This window comes from Cryptococcus depauperatus, chromosome 8, assembly GCF_001720195.1.
Source record: "Cryptococcus depauperatus CBS 7841 chromosome 8, complete sequence".
Classification (NCBI taxonomy): Eukaryota; Fungi; Basidiomycota; class Tremellomycetes; order Tremellales; family Cryptococcaceae; genus Cryptococcus; species Cryptococcus depauperatus.
The window spans coordinates 1,065,684-1,082,894 of record NC_089475.1 but is presented as its reverse complement, the minus strand read 5'-3'; the positions used below and the strand labels follow the sequence as shown (position 1 = coordinate 1,082,894).

The following is a 17,211-nucleotide window of genomic DNA, read 5'->3' as shown; positions in this document are numbered from 1 at the left end:
TAGACTATCGATGACTGAGCGAATTTGATTCTTTTCGTTTGCTTTTTTTGGGAGGATGTGTCAAGAATAAGGCTACATGTCAGCACCAACCCAATTTTTGACGAAAATTTCAAGTTGGTTATTGAAAAGATGTACATAAAAAGCAAAGAATACCTGTAAAAGAAAAAGAACTGATGGAGTTGGAATTGTCACGTGGCTTTCACGTGACATGTCATCATGATTCTTAACAAAGTAGCTTTGGGCTTTTCCACTTTTTATCTTTCATTGCTTTGACTTTTCTATCTATCTTTGCTACTTGAAATGGCTACAAATCACCCAATCCCAGGAAAATTTGAGGAGGATCCTAGAGTAGCATTTGATAAAGTATCAGGAAAATGGCAGTACGAGAATGAGGACGGTACTGAATACGAATGGAATGGAACACATTGGCTGCCCATCGTAGGTCTCATTAACACATCGCATCCTCATCCGAGTCTAAATCGAAACCATTTAAAAGATCGATGAGGAACTACTTAAAGCACAACAGGCAGCCTACTCTGTTCCAGGCGTGGACGAATCGGTATGTTTCGTTTCCATTTCCTTTCATATACCTTCAATGCGTAAACTCAGACATCAAAATCCAATCACAGACGCCGTCCAACGCTGTAATTGCCCGCGAAGAAAGACGTAACAAGAAGCGAAAGAAAAACGAAAAAGATTATACATCCAATACCTCCAATACATCTGGAAGTAATGGCCAAAAGGACAAGCCTGCCCCTCAACAGAGTGTTCCAAAGAAAACCGGTGTCTGGGTGACCAATCTTCCCCCAAATACCACGGTCGAAAATCTTGCCAGTGTGTTTTCCAAGGCTGGTGTTCTTTTAATAGATGATGAAGGGAATCCGAGGATCAAGTTGTATGACGATGATGATGGTAATTTCAAGGGCGAAGCGCTGGTGATGTATTTCAAAGAGGGCAGTGTCGATCTCGCCATAACGCTTCTGGATGATACCGAGCTTGAACTCGGAGCGGGTTATCCGCCAATGAAAGTTAAAATAGCTGAATATCAAAAGGAGAAGGAGACAGAGAAGGAGACAGCAAAAAAGCCAGCTGTACAGAAAGAAAAGAAGCAATTGTCAACAGAGGAGAAGCAGAGAATGACCAAACGTATCAAGACAATGCAGAGGTTCTTTTCCCTGTGATCAGCTCCGGCTCTATTCGTTGCTGACGATCAATAGTAAAGTTACTTGGCATTCAGACGACGAGGATGAAGATCCTGCAGCCCCACTTGGTGGTCCTCCACCTCCCACAAACAACCGCTATGCCCGAGTAGTCGTTCTCAAAGGCATGTTTGTCAAGGAGGATTTGGAAAAAGACCCAAGCTTATTATTGGAGCTGAAGGAAGAGGTGAGAGAAGAAGCCAAAACACTGGGGCAGGTTACGAGTGTCGTTTTGTATGATGTAAGTTACAACACTAATTTCATCAAATCAACTTGCCCTGATGAGCTGTGTATACACTCAGAAAGAAGAAGATGGCGTTATGACAATCAAGTTCAAGGATCCCATCTCTGCTCAGGCGTGTGTTGCGAAAATGAACAACCGATACTTTGACGGCCGAGTTGTAAGTCTTGGGCGTTTTCCTAATAAATGTTTCCATACTCATGTTGTTTAGATCTATGCGGGTATCTATACCGGCAAAGAAAGGTACAAAAAGTCTGATGGACATTTGTTTGAGGATGAGAATGACAAAGAAGAAAAGGAGCGATTAGATAACTTTGCAGCTTGGCTTGTTGAAGGAGAGGAAGAGGCAGCTGCCACTGGCACACAATGATGGTGTTGAATGAAACGAGATAAAGATGCATTCTCGAATGTTGTAGACTGAAATTCTCATTTGGTTTCAACACAAAAGAAGAAGCCTTCATGCCTTTGACTTCTTGGCTAATATCTCTTCAACTCTCTTCACCTTTCCGTCATTACCACCCGAGGAAATTTTCTTGTCTGTTCGGGTACCAATTCGAATATCAGTCTATTCAACACTCATTTAGTATATCATTGAAATAGTGCGGAATCTTCACTTACAGCTATTCTAGGAGTACCCATGGCATGAACAGCCTTATGGCAGTCGCCGATAACCTAAGCTAAGCTTAGTTGCTTGACTCTTCTTAGGCATGGTTTTTACCTTGACGACTTCATCCCAAGGTCCTTCTATGTTGGTACCGTACCCGCTTTAACCAGAAGTTTCAGTTCCACCTTTGTTACTATTCGTCAGATTGTCTCTGTAGACCCACTGCAGCTAGGTCCTGTATCAGAATAGAATGTACAAGAAGCAAATAAGTACTTTGTATTCCAACCCACTTTTCTCCAAAACTCGCTGGACCTCTGCAATCTCGGGACCCACAGATGAGGTAGGAAGACCCATGGGAATAAGACAAACTATCTCATCCCGTCAGTGATGATAACAAATACCATAGACGTACAATCAGCAACAGCGTATAATGGGTTTGTCATTTTGTTTAATTGCTGTAGTTGTAAAAGTTTATAATAATTTTAATGTTTTTAATGAAGACATAGACAGGCGGCGATCGCCGCTTTAAAACCGAATCAGTTAGCACTTGTTTCTCATTGATTTCTTTTTGAATTATTATTTATCATTCAATTCAATCATTCATCCATAATTATGCCGCCAAAAGGGAAAAAGACAAAGGCGGAGGAAGCTTTAGATTTCCTCTCCAATTTGGACAACCTAGACGCTCCTGCAGACAAACAAGCAGTCCCACCCGGAGATACCTCTCGCGCCTCAACAGACAGTGCTCGTAAATCTCTTGCTTCTTCTAGAGAATTGTCTATCAAACCCAAGGAATCAAAAGCTCCTCAAGATGCGGAGGCAGAATCTGCTTTAGCCTTTTTGGAAGCTCAAATTAACCAAAAGAGAACCAAACCGTTGAGCGACTCTAGGTCTGGAACTCCATTGCCTGCTACTAAAAGCACTATTGAGCAAAATGTTGCGACTGACTTGACCTCCCAGGAGCCAGCTAATGTTCCCACAACCTCTGAAACTGCGCCTGTGGCTAGTCCCAGTGGCTGGGGCTCATTCTGGTCCACTGCTACATCCGCGTTGCAATCTGCCCAGCGTGTTGCGGACGAGCAGTATAGAAAGGTCAAGAGCGAAGGCGTTAGCGGCGTGGCTGGGCAACTTGAGCAGCTAGGAGTCAAAGGTGTTCCAGGAGTTGACTTGAACAAGCTGAGAAAGGGCGCGGAAGAAAGATTCGGTGGGATTGTCAAAGGTGTAGACTTGGAAAAACTCCGTACGTCTTCTTTCTTGCTCATCTCTCCAAATAACCAACTTTTGTATAGGCCAGGAGCTTGTCAATACCACCCAGTCCACCCTTACTACTATCCTGGATACGGTCGCTCCCCCTATATCGGAGCACGAAACCTTGGAGCTCTGGCTTTCTCACCCTATGAAAGGGTATGCTGGTGTGGAGAGTGTCGTCTATCGCGCCTGGTCCCGTATACTAGAACAGACTGAATCTGGTGAACTTGTGGTCATTTGGTCTCCATCGCCCACGCCTGGCGATGGTGAGCTCGGAAAACGAAGTATCAACTCCGTTGAAGGGTGGGATGCTGCATGGCAGCTGACCAATAAGGAAATTGCAGCCGTCAAAGCGAGGGAGGAAGAACAATCTGGAGACCAAACAAAACATAATCCAGATTTTCCAGTGACAATAGTCCCCATATTCCTCTACCTCCAGCCCCTTCTCGCCCCATTACCTTACCCCGAACCTCCTATTCAGACCCTGACGCTCTCTAAAGACCATGTTCCCCCTAAACATCTTTATTTCCTTCTGACGCTTGACGATCCTGAACACTCACTCAATTTCACAACAGTCACCCAGCCTTCCCCTAGTGATTGGATTGATGTACCTTATGAGCAATCCAAATGGGTAGAGGAGAGGCTGGTGGAGGTACTCAAAACAAGTGTAGAGGTCATTGCCCAGGACGTACGTCATCTTAACTCGCATGTCGAAATACGTGATAGCTTATAGGATTTATAGTACGTTGCTACTCGAATGGGCCTCAAACCCTCAGCTCCTCAAGCCGCAGCCGTGGCAGCAGCCATTGAACAGGCCAAGGATGGCGAGGGCAAGGGCAAAGGTAAGGAAGAAGAAAAGGAGGAAGAGAAGGACTAAACGTTTTTAAATCACGAAGAAGGTTCCTCTCAAGGTAGTGAATCAGAGACATCTTGGATTGCCATTTAGTGTCCAAAACCAAACTAATTTGGTCTCGGATACATGGTTAAAGCATTTGTATAGTATGTTTTGTATCAGAATGCACCTTCAGATAAACAACACATGAGAAACAAGACATCTTACATCATATACTCTACTGCTTTCGTATACGCGGGATTTCTATAGTTAACAAAATCACAAATGCCTCACAACTGGTAGGAACCGCTAGAAAATGGTGAGTAAAATGACTATGCTGATGTACATTCCGATTGTTCTGTTTTACATATTGTACTCTTGAGTTTTTAAGATTCGTGTCCATCTACATTGTTGACAATAAGTAACCAGATTTCTGTGAGAAAGAACACACGTACTGCTCTGTCTTGAGATTGGCTTCTTCCAACTCTCTTCTCAGCCTTTGATTCTCAAGCTTGACCACATTCCTGTCGGCTTTGGTCATCTGTAAATCGTTCCTCAATGCCTGAAAAGCCTCAGTGTTGGGAAGCTGGGCGTCATTGAACATGCCTTCCAGTTCCGTGTTGAAGGCCTGCGTGGTTTTGTGTCAACCAACATCCCAAGGATGGAGAGGAGGACACTCACTTCATATACTACATCAAGCTCAATTTGCGCATCCCCTAATTGCCTGGCTAACAGCTCTTGATGCTCCTTTGACCTTTGCAGTTGGCTTTTCAAAGCAATGATTTCCCTATCTTTTTCCTCATTCTCCTTCAACAGTCCCTTGCCCATATCTGACGCTTGACCGGTGTCAACTTCGGCTTGCTTCAAATGGTGATCAACACGTTGAGCTATCTGAAGTATGCCACGGGCACATTCATCCATCACAATGGTATCGATCTCCTTTTTGGAGTGAGATGAATGACGGGATAAAGAGGGAGAATCATACGCATCTTGTTCGATGAAACGCTAATCCTTTCATCAATCCATGAATTGCGCTTACAAGATCCAATGGCACATACATTAATATTCCTCTTCACTGGACTTCTGGGTAGAGATCCATTTCTCTCCATTCTTACGCCTAAGCTGTCTTTGCTTTTGATAGCATCTCTAGTGATCTGCTTCCTGAGACTTGACATCTCAGACCTGAGTCTCTTTGTTGAACCTCTCGCATCATGTATCTGGTTTTATCAGTAACAATTGCAACAAACTAAAACAGAAGGACGCCACCTTTTTCAGGCTCGCATCTAGAGCAGAGAGAAGATCCTCAAATTCTTTCATTTCCACATCCTCGCCTCCACGTGCAATTCCGTTAAGACTCTCACCAGTGCCACAAGAGTCAACAGTCCCCACAGTGTTTGTCGTATCTACACTAGCTACGCTGTTGATAGAGTTGTGAGAAGCAGAAACAGTTCTGGCCTTCATGAGTGGGCCACTGGTCTTTCTCGTTGTTGTAGTCCCTCTTCCACTTGTTCGACGAGCTTGTCGCACTGTTACCGACGAAACCGTTGGCTCGCCCAGTGGACTTCTATTGATTGATGGAGAGCGTTTTCTAGGCGAAAGGCACTCAGCTGAGTGTTGACGCTTAGGAGCAGTGTTTGCTGTCGGAGAGCTTGCGCTTGAGGGATTGTTTTCATCCTCCCCTTTTAGAGGCATAGTTTCTCTGTTGAGCGATACACGACGTCCATGACCCGATACAATGCGCAAACGCGTATGAGCAGATCCGAGGGAATAATCTGCTCCTGGTGTGCGTCCAGCACTTTCAACGTTCGTCATAGAGCTTGCGGTAGGTTTTGAGCTCTTGATACTAGGACCTCTAGGACCAATTGGTCTTGAAAGTGAGGGCTGACTAGTCAACATGGAACTTCCAGGTTTACCATTTGAAGTAATGATAGATGAAGCCTCAGATCTGATTGTCTGCACCCTGCTAGGGGTCTTGCGAATGTTGAGAGGCGCAGTCATGGGTGTTGTTTCAGATACCATAGCTGAGGATTGCTGAGCTTGTGGAGTGCTGTCTGCAGGTGGATTAAAGATCTTATCATACCTGGGTGTTTTCCTTCTGACAGGGGACAGTGCCGAAGATTTAGAGGGGAGAGGTGGTGTCGAGTTCGTCGTAGCAGCACTTGAGATAGGCCTCTCGGCTAATACCAAACCCTCATGTTCTTTTCTCAGATCTGCGACAGACTTGGCTCCAAGTCGATGACCAGCCCCAGATTTAGGAGAACTCAACATGACGGAAGTGGTTTGAGAGTTCTTTCTCCCCATATCCAACAGTTGGTTCAATTCAGTTTCATTTTGCTTTGTTTCCCCTTCACCTGATGAATATGGAGCACCTGCAATCAAGCCGGGATCGAGAGAGATGGACATCTTTGAGAACCGTTTCTTTGGTTCTTTTTCCTTTTCCTTCACATTCTCTTCATGTGCATCGACAGAGGCCGAGTATATGCTTGCATCCAGCGTAGAAGACCTGCTCATGCCAGCTCGCGATCCGCGCTTAGAGCTAGTGGTGGAAAACATATCGCTATTGGATCCACTTCGTCCAGAGATGCTACCGTTACCAAAGAGATTGCGTGAGATTGTATCCAGATTGAGCATAGAGGGCCGTAGACGATGTGTTCCTGCAGAAGGAGTAGTAGGGGCAGAAGTCGTTCCTATACGGAATTTGAAGATTTCATGTTGGTGAACTAAATTGATGAGCTCAAGTCGACTTGACAGCAGAATACTCACTGGTAGTTGCAATCTTCTCTTTAACCCGATCCATCTCTATAACACCTCTACCTTCTTCCTCCTCACCTACTATGTAATGACTATACCGACACAAACCTCCAGCCATGGGCTGCAAGTAGATACACAGCACAGGCTTTTTTCCATCCAACGGAAGCTCAGAGGCCAAGCCATCCTCGTCAACGTGTATCACCACCTTGCTCTTCATCTGTGTCAACCACCCTTGCCGATCCCATACGTTCCAGAAACATCTAGCTCTTTCTGATTCTCCCTCAAAGTCCACTTCTTGTTCACTTTGTAGAACCCTTGGTATAATTTTTTGTTCGGAAGAAGGTAAGAGTTTTGCTCTGACCAAAGCTTGAGCAGCCCATAGGTTCTGGACAAACCGAAGCTTATCACGTTTAGTGGCAACCGGATCCAGAGCGACAGAGTATGGAGGATGAACGGTTGAAAACGATCGGAAAGGACGGCCGGACCAGCGGCCAGAGTATTCCATTGGAGGACGCTCAAAATAAAGATGAAAATCGCCATTCCCAATGTCAGAAGCCATCACATCAAGCACATCAACTTCCCCACGGAAGCTAAGCTTATCTCGCTTGCCATTGTTCTTTTCTTTAATTGCTACGCCTCCCCCGGTTCTAACGAGCTTCTGAACATCATCAGTCCCTGTGACTTTTCGGCCACTGATTGATGATGATTGACGTTTGACAATCATGAGTTTGTCATCAAACAAGAACAGAGTGCAGTGAAGGTTGGCCACGGCTGAGCCAGCTTGAGGCGATTGAGGTAGTTGAGAGGCAGTAGGAAGCGAACCCAAGGCTTGTAGAGATGTAGAGGCAGATGAAGCTGTTGCTCGCGAGCTTGTTGGCATTGGTCGACTGTGCGGTGACGTTGGGTATTCAGCTGGAAGATCTTCAACATCGATAGAGTCAATATAATCTCGGTTATTGCTAAATATTTTGGCCTAGATTTGTTATCAACATACTTCTCATCAGTATCTACAATAGATACTTACGGGGAAATCATCAATATTCCTCTCCAAATTGTACATCACTGTCGCTCTGACAGTCTGAGCATCTGGTTCGCATTTGGCGATTCTTGATGCAATTTCAATAGCATCGAGGAGTTTGGCTCTTTGGTCTGATAGAGGCGACATACATTTGACCATCGCTAGATACGGATAAGTGCAAGAATGGACATCCAATCTTGACAAACCCACTTTGCCAGAGCAGCGTATAACGAGGAATACGTTGTACAGGCTCCATAAGGAGCTCCCGCAAACCAATGTTTCCGATACCAGTCGTTTGATATTTAGTGCTCTTGTTAATTAATCAGTGGTTGTCATCAATAACACCCAGAGTGCTTTACCTCAATAAAACTGGAAAAGCTTGAAAATCTTTTCAAACAATCCTGAAAGAGCTTTTGCGACTCATCTTGCTTGCTCAGATATGTCCGGTATGGATCAAACGTCCGCAGAGTTTGAAGCTATAAAGCGTCAATCATGATCATTGCCCGACAGGATACTTACATGCTTCAAGCAGACATCTCCCACAAGTTCCTCAGCACGGCCAGATTCCATTATATTTTCCAAATCGGAGAGAAAAGTTGTTGATGCTGGAACAATGACTTCAATGTTTGCAAACATTGCTTTGGCTTCATATGGAGGGATAAGCTGTTGATTAGGGTCTTTTGAATACAACCTGAGAGGATCGGCATAGGCCTGTTGTACGTTAGCAAGACAGAAAAACACAAAGCCATCACAACTTGCAGTTTTTAACGCATGCACTCTTGAGAGATAACTCCGCTCAGTTCGAACAAGCTCTTCGATAAGATTCGCTAACCGCTTCTTCATTTCGTCTCTTTTAGCAGCCGTCCATGTCGGACCAATATCGTCTGGCTCATCATCTTCGTCTCGGGGCTTTGGTAGACAAGAAGGAGTTTGCGGTCTCTCATTGGTAAAAGTTGGCGGCGGTGGCAATGTCGACAAGGGTCTGAGAGGCTCGCCAAGGTGAGCCAGCAGATTTGCCGTTTCTATAGGTGGCACGTCAGTGACTCTATCGTATACTGCAACACCCACCCTCTCCCTGTCTTTCTACTACCACATCGCATAGGAATGCTCTCCGTGTGATCTTATTACCGGTTTCTCTATCTATCGATTTTGTTGAGCTGTTGAGGTCGATAGCTTTCGCTGGAAGAGTTGGAGGGAAAGGTTCTGCTGAGCGATGCCTTGATATCGGCCTCTGCTTTGTTGCTGATGGTGGCCCCATTTTAGCTAAACTGTGAGCTAAATCAAATTGAGAAAGAAGAAGAAATAGCAAAAACGTATTGTTGAATGATTTATTTGTTTATTCTGTTAAGAGCAAACTCAGGCACGGTCAAGAAAAGTAATCGCGAAATCAGGCTCACTTTTCACTACATTTATCTATTTCTTGTTTCCTTGAAAGTCACTTTTCATTTTTTCATTTCAAACTGTCCACCAAACTCTTTCATCTCCAATCAGTTCTGCCAATAATTCACGCAGCAGTAACAACACGGCGCTGCGGACCAGTCACTGGGAAGTTGGATCCTTGTAAACCGAGGTTGATGGAAATGGAACTCCAAATGAAACTCAATCTCAGCATATTACTATTCCGGCTTCTGAATCATTATTTATAGCCTCTTCCTGTCTGTGGGCCGTCATTCACCTCTCAACCATGACCTTGGGACAGAAAACAGCTTTGACGAGTCATTGCTCTCTCAGACCACTGCCCATATCTACTAACCATTGTACTGACCTCTGGCGATAGCTCCCACCACAAGACGGCTCCATCCTATTACTCTCTCTCTCTCTCTCTAATCTTAACACTTCAACCTTCAGTATATACTTTACTTGATCTCTTCCAGCATTGCCAAATAGTTTATATATAATCAATGTATTATCGTGCCTGATATCATTTTTCGGCGACCTCCGAAATATAATCAACAGTATTAGTTTCTATTTGTAAAGATATAAAAAAGTCCAACGAATAAGAAAAAAGAAAAAAGAAAGAAATTGATAAAGAAACTTGCAATGGTTTCTACCCCACAAGTTGGGGAATCAGAAGTCTCTCAACCACCCACTGCCAGCAGTGCTGCAAGAATAGATCCCAGCTGGCAGTCCAAAACATTCTATAATGAGGAAGATATAGAAGATGAGGAGGCAGGACCAAGTGATTTTTACCAGCACCAACCTGGCACGCCTTTAACGGTCTTATCAGAAGATCTCCCAGATAGCAATTGGAGAAAGCCGAGCTCTGAAGGATACGGGTCAGACATTCTGACAGGGCCAAGTGATTACTGGAGTCATGAAACTCGAGCTGTCAATCAAGACATGTTGGATGAGGGTGTATACAAGACAAGAATATCGGATTTCTTATCCCAAGAAGAGGATAATCCTGACTCTCTAGGCTCTAGCACCAGTGAAGCATTACAATCTCATCCAGCACAAAGTCTTCATGGAAATACAATCCTCCCCAAACCAACACACAATTCTTTTAAAGGCAATGGTTCGAGTGACAGAAACGGAGAAAGCGGTATAGACGAAGAGGAGTTTGGTCAGCAAAGGCATCTTGCAGAAGGGGGTGATACAATAGAGCAGACGCATTCAACAACATCCCTCGCACCGACGAGATTGAAGGAGAGTGCATATCCCTATAGAGCGATGCCTAGCCCTAATAGGACTTCTTTCATTCGTGAGTCAATAGGCTATACAATCCATGCTTATCAGCAGATCCATCTATATCTCGCCTTCGGTCACATATGCGATTCTCTTCTTCTACAACCCAACAATCCCTTCAGAACCCACAATTTCTTGGTTTAAGAGTACCAAGCCATTTCTCGCAAATATCTGACGCTAAATCTGAGACCATGTCTACTGGGAGTACCCCTGTACAACCAGCAAGCTTACAGAATGAGATTCCTACACCATCACGGACAAAAGAGCTTGAACCAGCTTTTCAGTTTCATCCTCTGCGTAAATTATCCGCTCATGCCTTTTCTCGAGATAAGAGTGGAATGACTTCCCCAAGGCCCCAATTTACTAAGAAAGCAACGTCCATACTTGGCGTGCCGTTGGGAAGCCCATTGACAGAGGTAGCTAGTACGGATCTGGGAAATCCGACTGTGATGGACATCTGTGGAATGGTTGCCATAGGCACAAACCGTGGCCATGTTATCATTTACGGGTTTGGACAGGATATCAGGTATTTTCTGCAATCAGAAATCACAGGTAAGCGGTCATGTCACTCTTCTTAATTTCTCTCAACAGGCTTTCGCAGATTTTAGCGTGACAGCTCTCACCATATCTCCAGACCAAGCATACGTTGCAGTCGGTCTTTCCTCTGGTGACGTCCATTTATATGACCTATCCGCACCCAACAAACCATCTCGAACTGCACATGCCCTTACCCTCAAACAGGTCCAATCGGGCAAACGTGAAGGCCACCTACAGCGTAGTCGGATCTTACATGTCGGATTCGTGGGATCAAGACACACATCCATCGTCACTGGTGATGAACACGGCCGAGCGTTTTGGTGGTCATTAGGCAAAGTCATGGGTGTAGAGAGCACAGATGTAATCCGTATACTTGGGTCTTATCCCTCTCCGACTCTGGATCCTCACACTCAACCACCTTATCCTTCCAAAAAGCCCACAACCCTCTTTTCTACTTCTCCTCTTCCTCTGGGAAATGCTCCTCATCCAACTGATGTCTATAATTTAACGGCGTTACTGACTCCAAGCAAATTGGTGGTCGTTGGCATGAAGCCTCAAGCAAAAACTTGGTTCAGAAAGATGAGGAATGAAATGGGTGGAGAAATGGGTGGGGTCTGTGGATGTGTGGCGTGGCTCAGGCCTGAGAGAGCAAATGGCAATGCGTTGCAACATGAAGGGCACTCACCAGACCCTGTACTCGCCTACTCCTGGGGGAAAGCATTAAGGCTCATGGAAGTAAGAGTACAGGGTCAAGGAGATGATGTTTTATTAGATTTTACGGAGGGCAAGAGGTGGGACGCAAAGGAGGCTATAAGGTTTCTTGGGTGGTACGATATCAATGTCTGTACTCTCTTCTCGCTTTAAACGAGAACTGACAGATCGTAGCACTTGATATTGATTATGAGCTCTGAAATGATGTTACTAGACATGAGGTCCATGCAGCCCGCAGAGACGACCCCACTTGATACGAACCTTCTGACAGCTCATGACTTTTACAGTGGATTATGCGTACAAAGTGGTGCGCCTGAATGTTTTGCTGGAAGCGTTAGTGCACATCGTGGGAAACTCTTTCTTCTTGTAGGTTATCAATGACTTATCTGAATTAATGAATCAGATGCTAAATCGACTATAGACTCGAAAAAATCTCCAAGTTGGTACTTTACTCCATTGGTCTGACCGTATACTTTCCCAAGTTCACCGCGGTGACTTTCTGCAAGCCATTTCTGTCGCACTCTCATACTATTCTGATACCGCGCAAGGTAATACAATTGGGTTACCACCGAATATCTTGGAGCGACAGCAGGTAATAGCCAATAAGATCAAAGAGTTAATGAAAGCTTCGTTGGAATGGGCATTCTCGCCTGAAAGGCTAGTTGACGACACTCATTTCTCTATGGATGGACGTGGCGTGGATTTGACATCATTATTCGAAGGTCTAGCGTCGTCCTGCATTGAGGCTTGCTCATCTATCGGAGATTTGGATTTCCTTTTCGAAAAAGCGTATGATTATTATCTTCAAGCGGGTATCCAGGGGCTTTTCCTCAACACTCTTGAACCATTCATCTTTTCGGGCAAGATTAAGGAAGTCCCTCCAACTATCATCAAAGCACTTATTATACTGCATGATGAGAAAGGAGAACTTGATATAGCCGAATCTGTTATCTGGCATGTTGACCCCATATCGCTGGACATAAACCAAGCAATCACATTTTGTGAAGCCAACAGCCTTTGGGACGCAATGATCCATGTCTACACTCGCGCAATGCGAGACTATGTTGCGCCCATAGTCAAACTTCTAGGAGTGGTGCGATCTATCCAACAAAATCGACTACATCGGCCATTCTTAGTGGGCGACGAAAAGGATGAGACAGAGGAGATGGCTCCTAACGCTTACAAACTTTACTCATATATCGAAGCTGTGCTATCTGGCTTTTCCTATCCCAGTGGGGAACCCCTATCAGAAGAAGAAGGACTTCAAGCAAAAACGGATGTCTATACTTTTCTCTTTCAAGGTCGCACAGTTGCTTGGCCCCAAGGTTCCGATACTCTTGTTCTTACAGTGGAAGATCAGCACATTGAGCCGCCATACCCTTACCTCAGCCTATTGTTACACTTTGACACTGAAGCGTTTCTTCATTCTATGGACATTGCCTTTGAAGATTCTTATCTGAATGATCCTGTAGGAGCGATCAACCGTCAATCCATTGTCAATCTCATGTTGGATGTGATGGATCCAGAATATTTCCACCCAGGGGATATAACGTTTCTTCATATTTTTGTGGCTCAAAATCTTCCAAAATATCCACAGTTCCTTTTCATCCCTCCATCAACTTTACATCGCATCCTTTTTTCTCTAGCTAGTGATTCAGATCAATCAACTAGAGAGGATAGACAACTTGCAGCAGAGTATCTTCTCTCAGCTTACACGCCTCACGATCAGGATGAGATGTTGGTTCTTTTTGATCGTGCCGGGTTCTTTAGAATACTAGAAAGTGCTTATAGGAAAGAAGAGAAATGGGGAAAATTGATATCAACTTCTCTAAAAGATCCAGACTCCAATGGTCAAGTTTTTGCCTCCCTTGATGAGATTATCAAAACAGCTTCGCCGTCTGAAGAAGTATTGCAAGCAATGGTGGATGCTCTTCCTCAACTGTTTGAATTGGGAGTACAGGAAACAGCAATACTCCTGGACAGAAATCTGTATTCCCTGCATTCTCGCGCTATAGCATCTCTTGACCACTCGCCGCACAAACAAATGGCCTATCTTAGATGCTTGTTGGAACCAGATGTGGGAGAGAGCGGTATCGCATCTCCATCTTCTCATGTCGATACCAAAAGCAGGCACTTATATATTGACCTTTTGGCAAAGCATGATCCAGGGCGTATGATTTCTTTCCTCGACGACAAGGGCAAGGATTTCTTTGACCTTGACAAGCTTCTTAAACAGTGTGAACATGCGGGCCTACATGAAGCTGAGCTTTGGACACTGGATAGGCAGGGTAAAGTGAAGGAAACCTTCGTCACTGCTGGTGACATGCTCCGTACCCAAGGAGCAGAATTGGGAAATGCAATGATGAACGAGAGTGTTGGAAGTATACACATGGTTTTGGAGACCATTCAAGGAATTACCAAAATGAGTGTAAGACTCTGTAAAGAACATTCCCAAGCTGAAAAAGCTGAAAAATTGGGGACAAAGCAAGTGATGGAGATAGAGATGGAGGATATGTGGCTGCAAGTGCTACATGAGATCATTGAACTCATTCATACTTCCTCATCCCTCACATCCTTTTCATCCACCGATACCGTAGTTCTCGATACACTTCGAGCACTTGTGCAAGAGGCACTCGCATCTCTCGTATCCTCATCTTCGCCCTCGCTTTCATTTCCACGGCTATTTAAACGTCTTGTCGATGCCTCAACTTTAACATCCACACAAAGAAAAGGCAGGGCATATAGCGAATTCAGATCAATACTCATGGGAATGTTGGACTCCTATAGAGCAGAAGGAGAAATGCTTAGTATAACTACTAAGTTAGTAGAGAATGACCTTGGAGAAGTGATGGCAGAGCTTGTCAGAATGAGTAAGAAAGGTTGGTGTCCTCAATCTAATGAATGTCGAGAATGTCAGAGAATGCTGAGGACGGAAGAAGCTTGGGTTGTCAGAGGATCAGGAGAAGTGGTCCACCAAAACTGTTCTGAGAAACGACTATAGATGCTAAATCATAACGAGTGTTCATATCAAGGCTATAGCCATTTTTGTATGCTTCAATGTATAGCCTGTGCAGTATTATGCGCTGAGGTATAACGAAATCTGTTAAGTTACAGAAGGAAAAACAGCCACTTATATCAAGCCATACTCATTTCCTCTGCTCTCATTTTGACTCTCTCTCTATTTTTAGATTTTCAAAGCATAGCAGATATAACTGTTGTCTTTCGATGGCTTTTGAAATCATGCTATTGCACCTTTTAAACCCAAAGTTCCGTATAACTACTCATAGTCACTGATGCTATTTCTCCAAGGTCGTATATTCTAGATCAAGCTCTCAAAGATGCAAGAGAGCAAAATCTAGGTATTCACCTTTGTTTGTCCCGTCTATGAGGAAAGCATGCTTCAATGAGCTTATGTTTGCCAATATGTTAGCTGTTGATGCTTTATAACTATTGAAAGAGTCAACATCAACGAGAACATTGAACGCCGTAAATCATTTCTGCCTATAATTTCGCCAATTTAGAGCCTCAGAAATAGAGAAGTAGACCTACAAACGCAACCATAAGTTCGACCAAAAACACTCATGAAAATCTCATCTTCATCAATCATAATCTCATCATTTCCTACTATATCCTGGAGCTTTAATGGACCAGGTTGATTTGCTTAGATCATACCAACTCAGCGTTCCCTCCATTTCTCAACGACCAAAATCATAACACAAGGAACGTCTCAAGATGTTTTGATACTTGCATTTGAAAGTCCTGTCTACCTACCAAAAAGATTTGAACGTATATTTGTGACCACTCCAAAGTGTAATTCTGGGAAAGGGCTTAAAGGAAAGAGAGTCATTATATGCCAAGAAGTGTGACCTGATCATATTCTCACCCATTGCTTGAGGTAGTAAGCTACCACATACGATCAATTCTTTGTGAAATGATGTACAGAGTGGAGCCTTGATATCACAATGGAGAGAGTAGCACACAAGTTGTGGATCGTTCGTTCCCGTGATTGTAGACAATCGCATCGGATCACCATTTGAATGCATATAGCACCTGTAAGGCCAGGTTGTGAGCACATATAGAGCGATGATCCCTACGCATGTTGCAGAGCGCCAATCTCGTTTCTCTCACATACGACAGTGAGTTCTACATTCCACAGCTGTAATATTCAAATACACTATACTAGGTGTTATTATGACTTCTGGAGAATAGCGATAATGTCATCTCGACAAGAAATCTCCGCAAGCTGGATGGGAGTCTGCCCATCTTGATCCTTCATGTTTTGTCAACAGGTACCACAACAAATGAAAATACGAGCATACCTTCAGTCCTTTGTCAGCTCCAAATTTGAGCAACAATCTTGTCATATCAAGAAAGCCTCTGTCGGCTGCCAAATGTAAAGCCGTATATCCCTGTTTTCTGCTAAGCCTCTACCCAAAGACGTACCATGGACGTACGAATTCATCTTTTGAGTTGACAGAACGTTCATCATTCTCAAGGATCTTTTGCACCTCCTCTACGTTATTGTTTGAGACCGCGTAATGTAATGGGCTTTGCACTCTAAACAGCCATATCAGCCTACTAACGTTCCATCAGGGTCGTCAACTCACTCCTCGTCAGTACCATTTGGTCTCGCCATCACACTATGTGCTCTCCATGCCTCTGCATTTGCTTGGGTTCCGTCTTTTACATCCTGCCCACCCCAAGCCCTTTGTGTTTCTTCTTCATCATCGCTCAAATTATCCAGATCGACATCATCCTCCAAACTGCCATCCCACCCTACTTGACGGGCTATCTCCATATACCTTTGCATTGCCTTTTGCATACTTTTCTCTCTAGAGTTATCCCCTCCGGCAAGGTAAGTGTTGGCGTATAAATGATGGGCATCCCATTTTGCCCGAGGAGCAGGATAAAAGAATGAAGGTCGTGGAGTGGTACTTTTCATAACCATTGCTAATTAGCTTTATCTTTTACCATGCTACAAAAAGGTACACAGCTGACTTACGGACCTTGGCCTGTGGTGATGTACTTGTAAAGACCATATATCTATCGTCTGTCATCACATTGCTTCAACCTTTGGCAATATCCATCAAGATGAAGCCAAACTCACCTCGAGTTTGGTTTCATTTGGTAGTCTAGCTGCAGCAGATGCTCCAGATAACCAAGTTGCTGCTGCTTGGAAATATTCTTCCATAATGCTCAAATGGATTTAGATTCTTTCTGCCTGAACGCAGTGCTGATAGCTTGAATGGTGCTTTTGATTGAAATAGAACAAAAAAAAAGTAGATGATGAATGAGTTTTCATATTCCAACACGCAATTACAATTACAATTAAAAGTTGTCGAAAAATGACAAACATGGAATGGTTTTTTTTTTTAAAGTTAAATT

At 44.0% G+C, this 17,211-nt stretch overlaps 6 protein-coding genes across 6 annotated transcripts; 3 read left to right on the top strand and 3 right to left on the bottom strand.

Annotated features, from left to right (window-relative positions):
• Window positions 1-300: 300 nt before the first annotated feature.
• On the top strand, window positions 301-1,810 carry L203_106339 (uncharacterized protein; the record flags this gene model as incomplete). The annotated part of the gene is made up of 6 exons (XM_066215695.1): window positions 301-438; window positions 497-559; window positions 630-1,165; window positions 1,218-1,440; window positions 1,502-1,600; window positions 1,652-1,810. The coding sequence occupies 6 exons, from the start codon at window positions 301-303 to the stop codon at window positions 1,808-1,810; spliced, it is 1,218 nt and encodes a 405-aa protein (XP_066071792.1).
• Window positions 1,811-1,897: 87 nt separating this feature from the next.
• Window positions 1,898-2,487, bottom strand: L203_106338 (uncharacterized protein; the record flags this gene model as incomplete). The annotated part of the gene is made up of 6 exons (XM_066215694.1): window positions 1,898-2,005; window positions 2,059-2,112; window positions 2,159-2,184; window positions 2,264-2,272; window positions 2,335-2,412; window positions 2,457-2,487. 6 exons carry the CDS (start codon window positions 2,485-2,487, stop codon window positions 1,898-1,900), a joined length of 306 nt encoding a protein of 101 aa, XP_066071791.1.
• Window positions 2,488-2,656: 169 nt separating this feature from the next.
• L203_106337 (uncharacterized protein) lies at window positions 2,657-4,238 on the top strand (the record flags this gene model as incomplete). The annotated part of the gene is made up of 4 exons (XM_066215693.1): window positions 2,657-3,284; window positions 3,334-3,980; window positions 4,035-4,134; window positions 4,189-4,238. The coding sequence occupies 4 exons, from the start codon at window positions 2,657-2,659 to the stop codon at window positions 4,236-4,238; spliced, it is 1,425 nt and encodes a 474-aa protein (XP_066071790.1).
• A 249-nt stretch (window positions 4,239-4,487) lies between these two features.
• Window positions 4,488-9,151, bottom strand: L203_106336 (uncharacterized protein; the record flags this gene model as incomplete). Its single annotated transcript, XM_066215692.1, has 12 exons — window positions 4,488-4,527; window positions 4,580-4,752; window positions 4,806-5,129; window positions 5,183-5,341; window positions 5,391-6,844; window positions 6,888-7,848; window positions 7,900-8,054; window positions 8,104-8,203; window positions 8,253-8,369; window positions 8,413-8,604; window positions 8,653-8,915; window positions 8,962-9,151. The coding sequence occupies 12 exons, from the start codon at window positions 9,149-9,151 to the stop codon at window positions 4,488-4,490; spliced, it is 4,128 nt and encodes a 1,375-aa protein (XP_066071789.1).
• A 782-nt stretch (window positions 9,152-9,933) lies between these two features.
• L203_106335 (uncharacterized protein) lies at window positions 9,934-14,827 on the top strand (the record flags this gene model as incomplete). Its single annotated transcript, XM_066215691.1, has 5 exons — window positions 9,934-10,543; window positions 10,630-11,130; window positions 11,180-11,955; window positions 12,001-12,192; window positions 12,248-14,827. 5 exons carry the CDS (start codon window positions 9,934-9,936, stop codon window positions 14,825-14,827), a joined length of 4,659 nt encoding a protein of 1,552 aa, XP_066071788.1.
• Window positions 14,828-16,015: 1,188 nt separating this feature from the next.
• On the bottom strand, window positions 16,016-17,017 carry L203_106334 (uncharacterized protein; the record flags this gene model as incomplete). The annotated part of the gene is made up of 6 exons (XM_066215690.1): window positions 16,016-16,096; window positions 16,146-16,235; window positions 16,281-16,383; window positions 16,434-16,760; window positions 16,829-16,869; window positions 16,934-17,017. 6 exons carry the CDS (start codon window positions 17,015-17,017, stop codon window positions 16,016-16,018), a joined length of 726 nt encoding a protein of 241 aa, XP_066071787.1.
• Window positions 17,018-17,211: the final 194 nt, after the last annotated feature.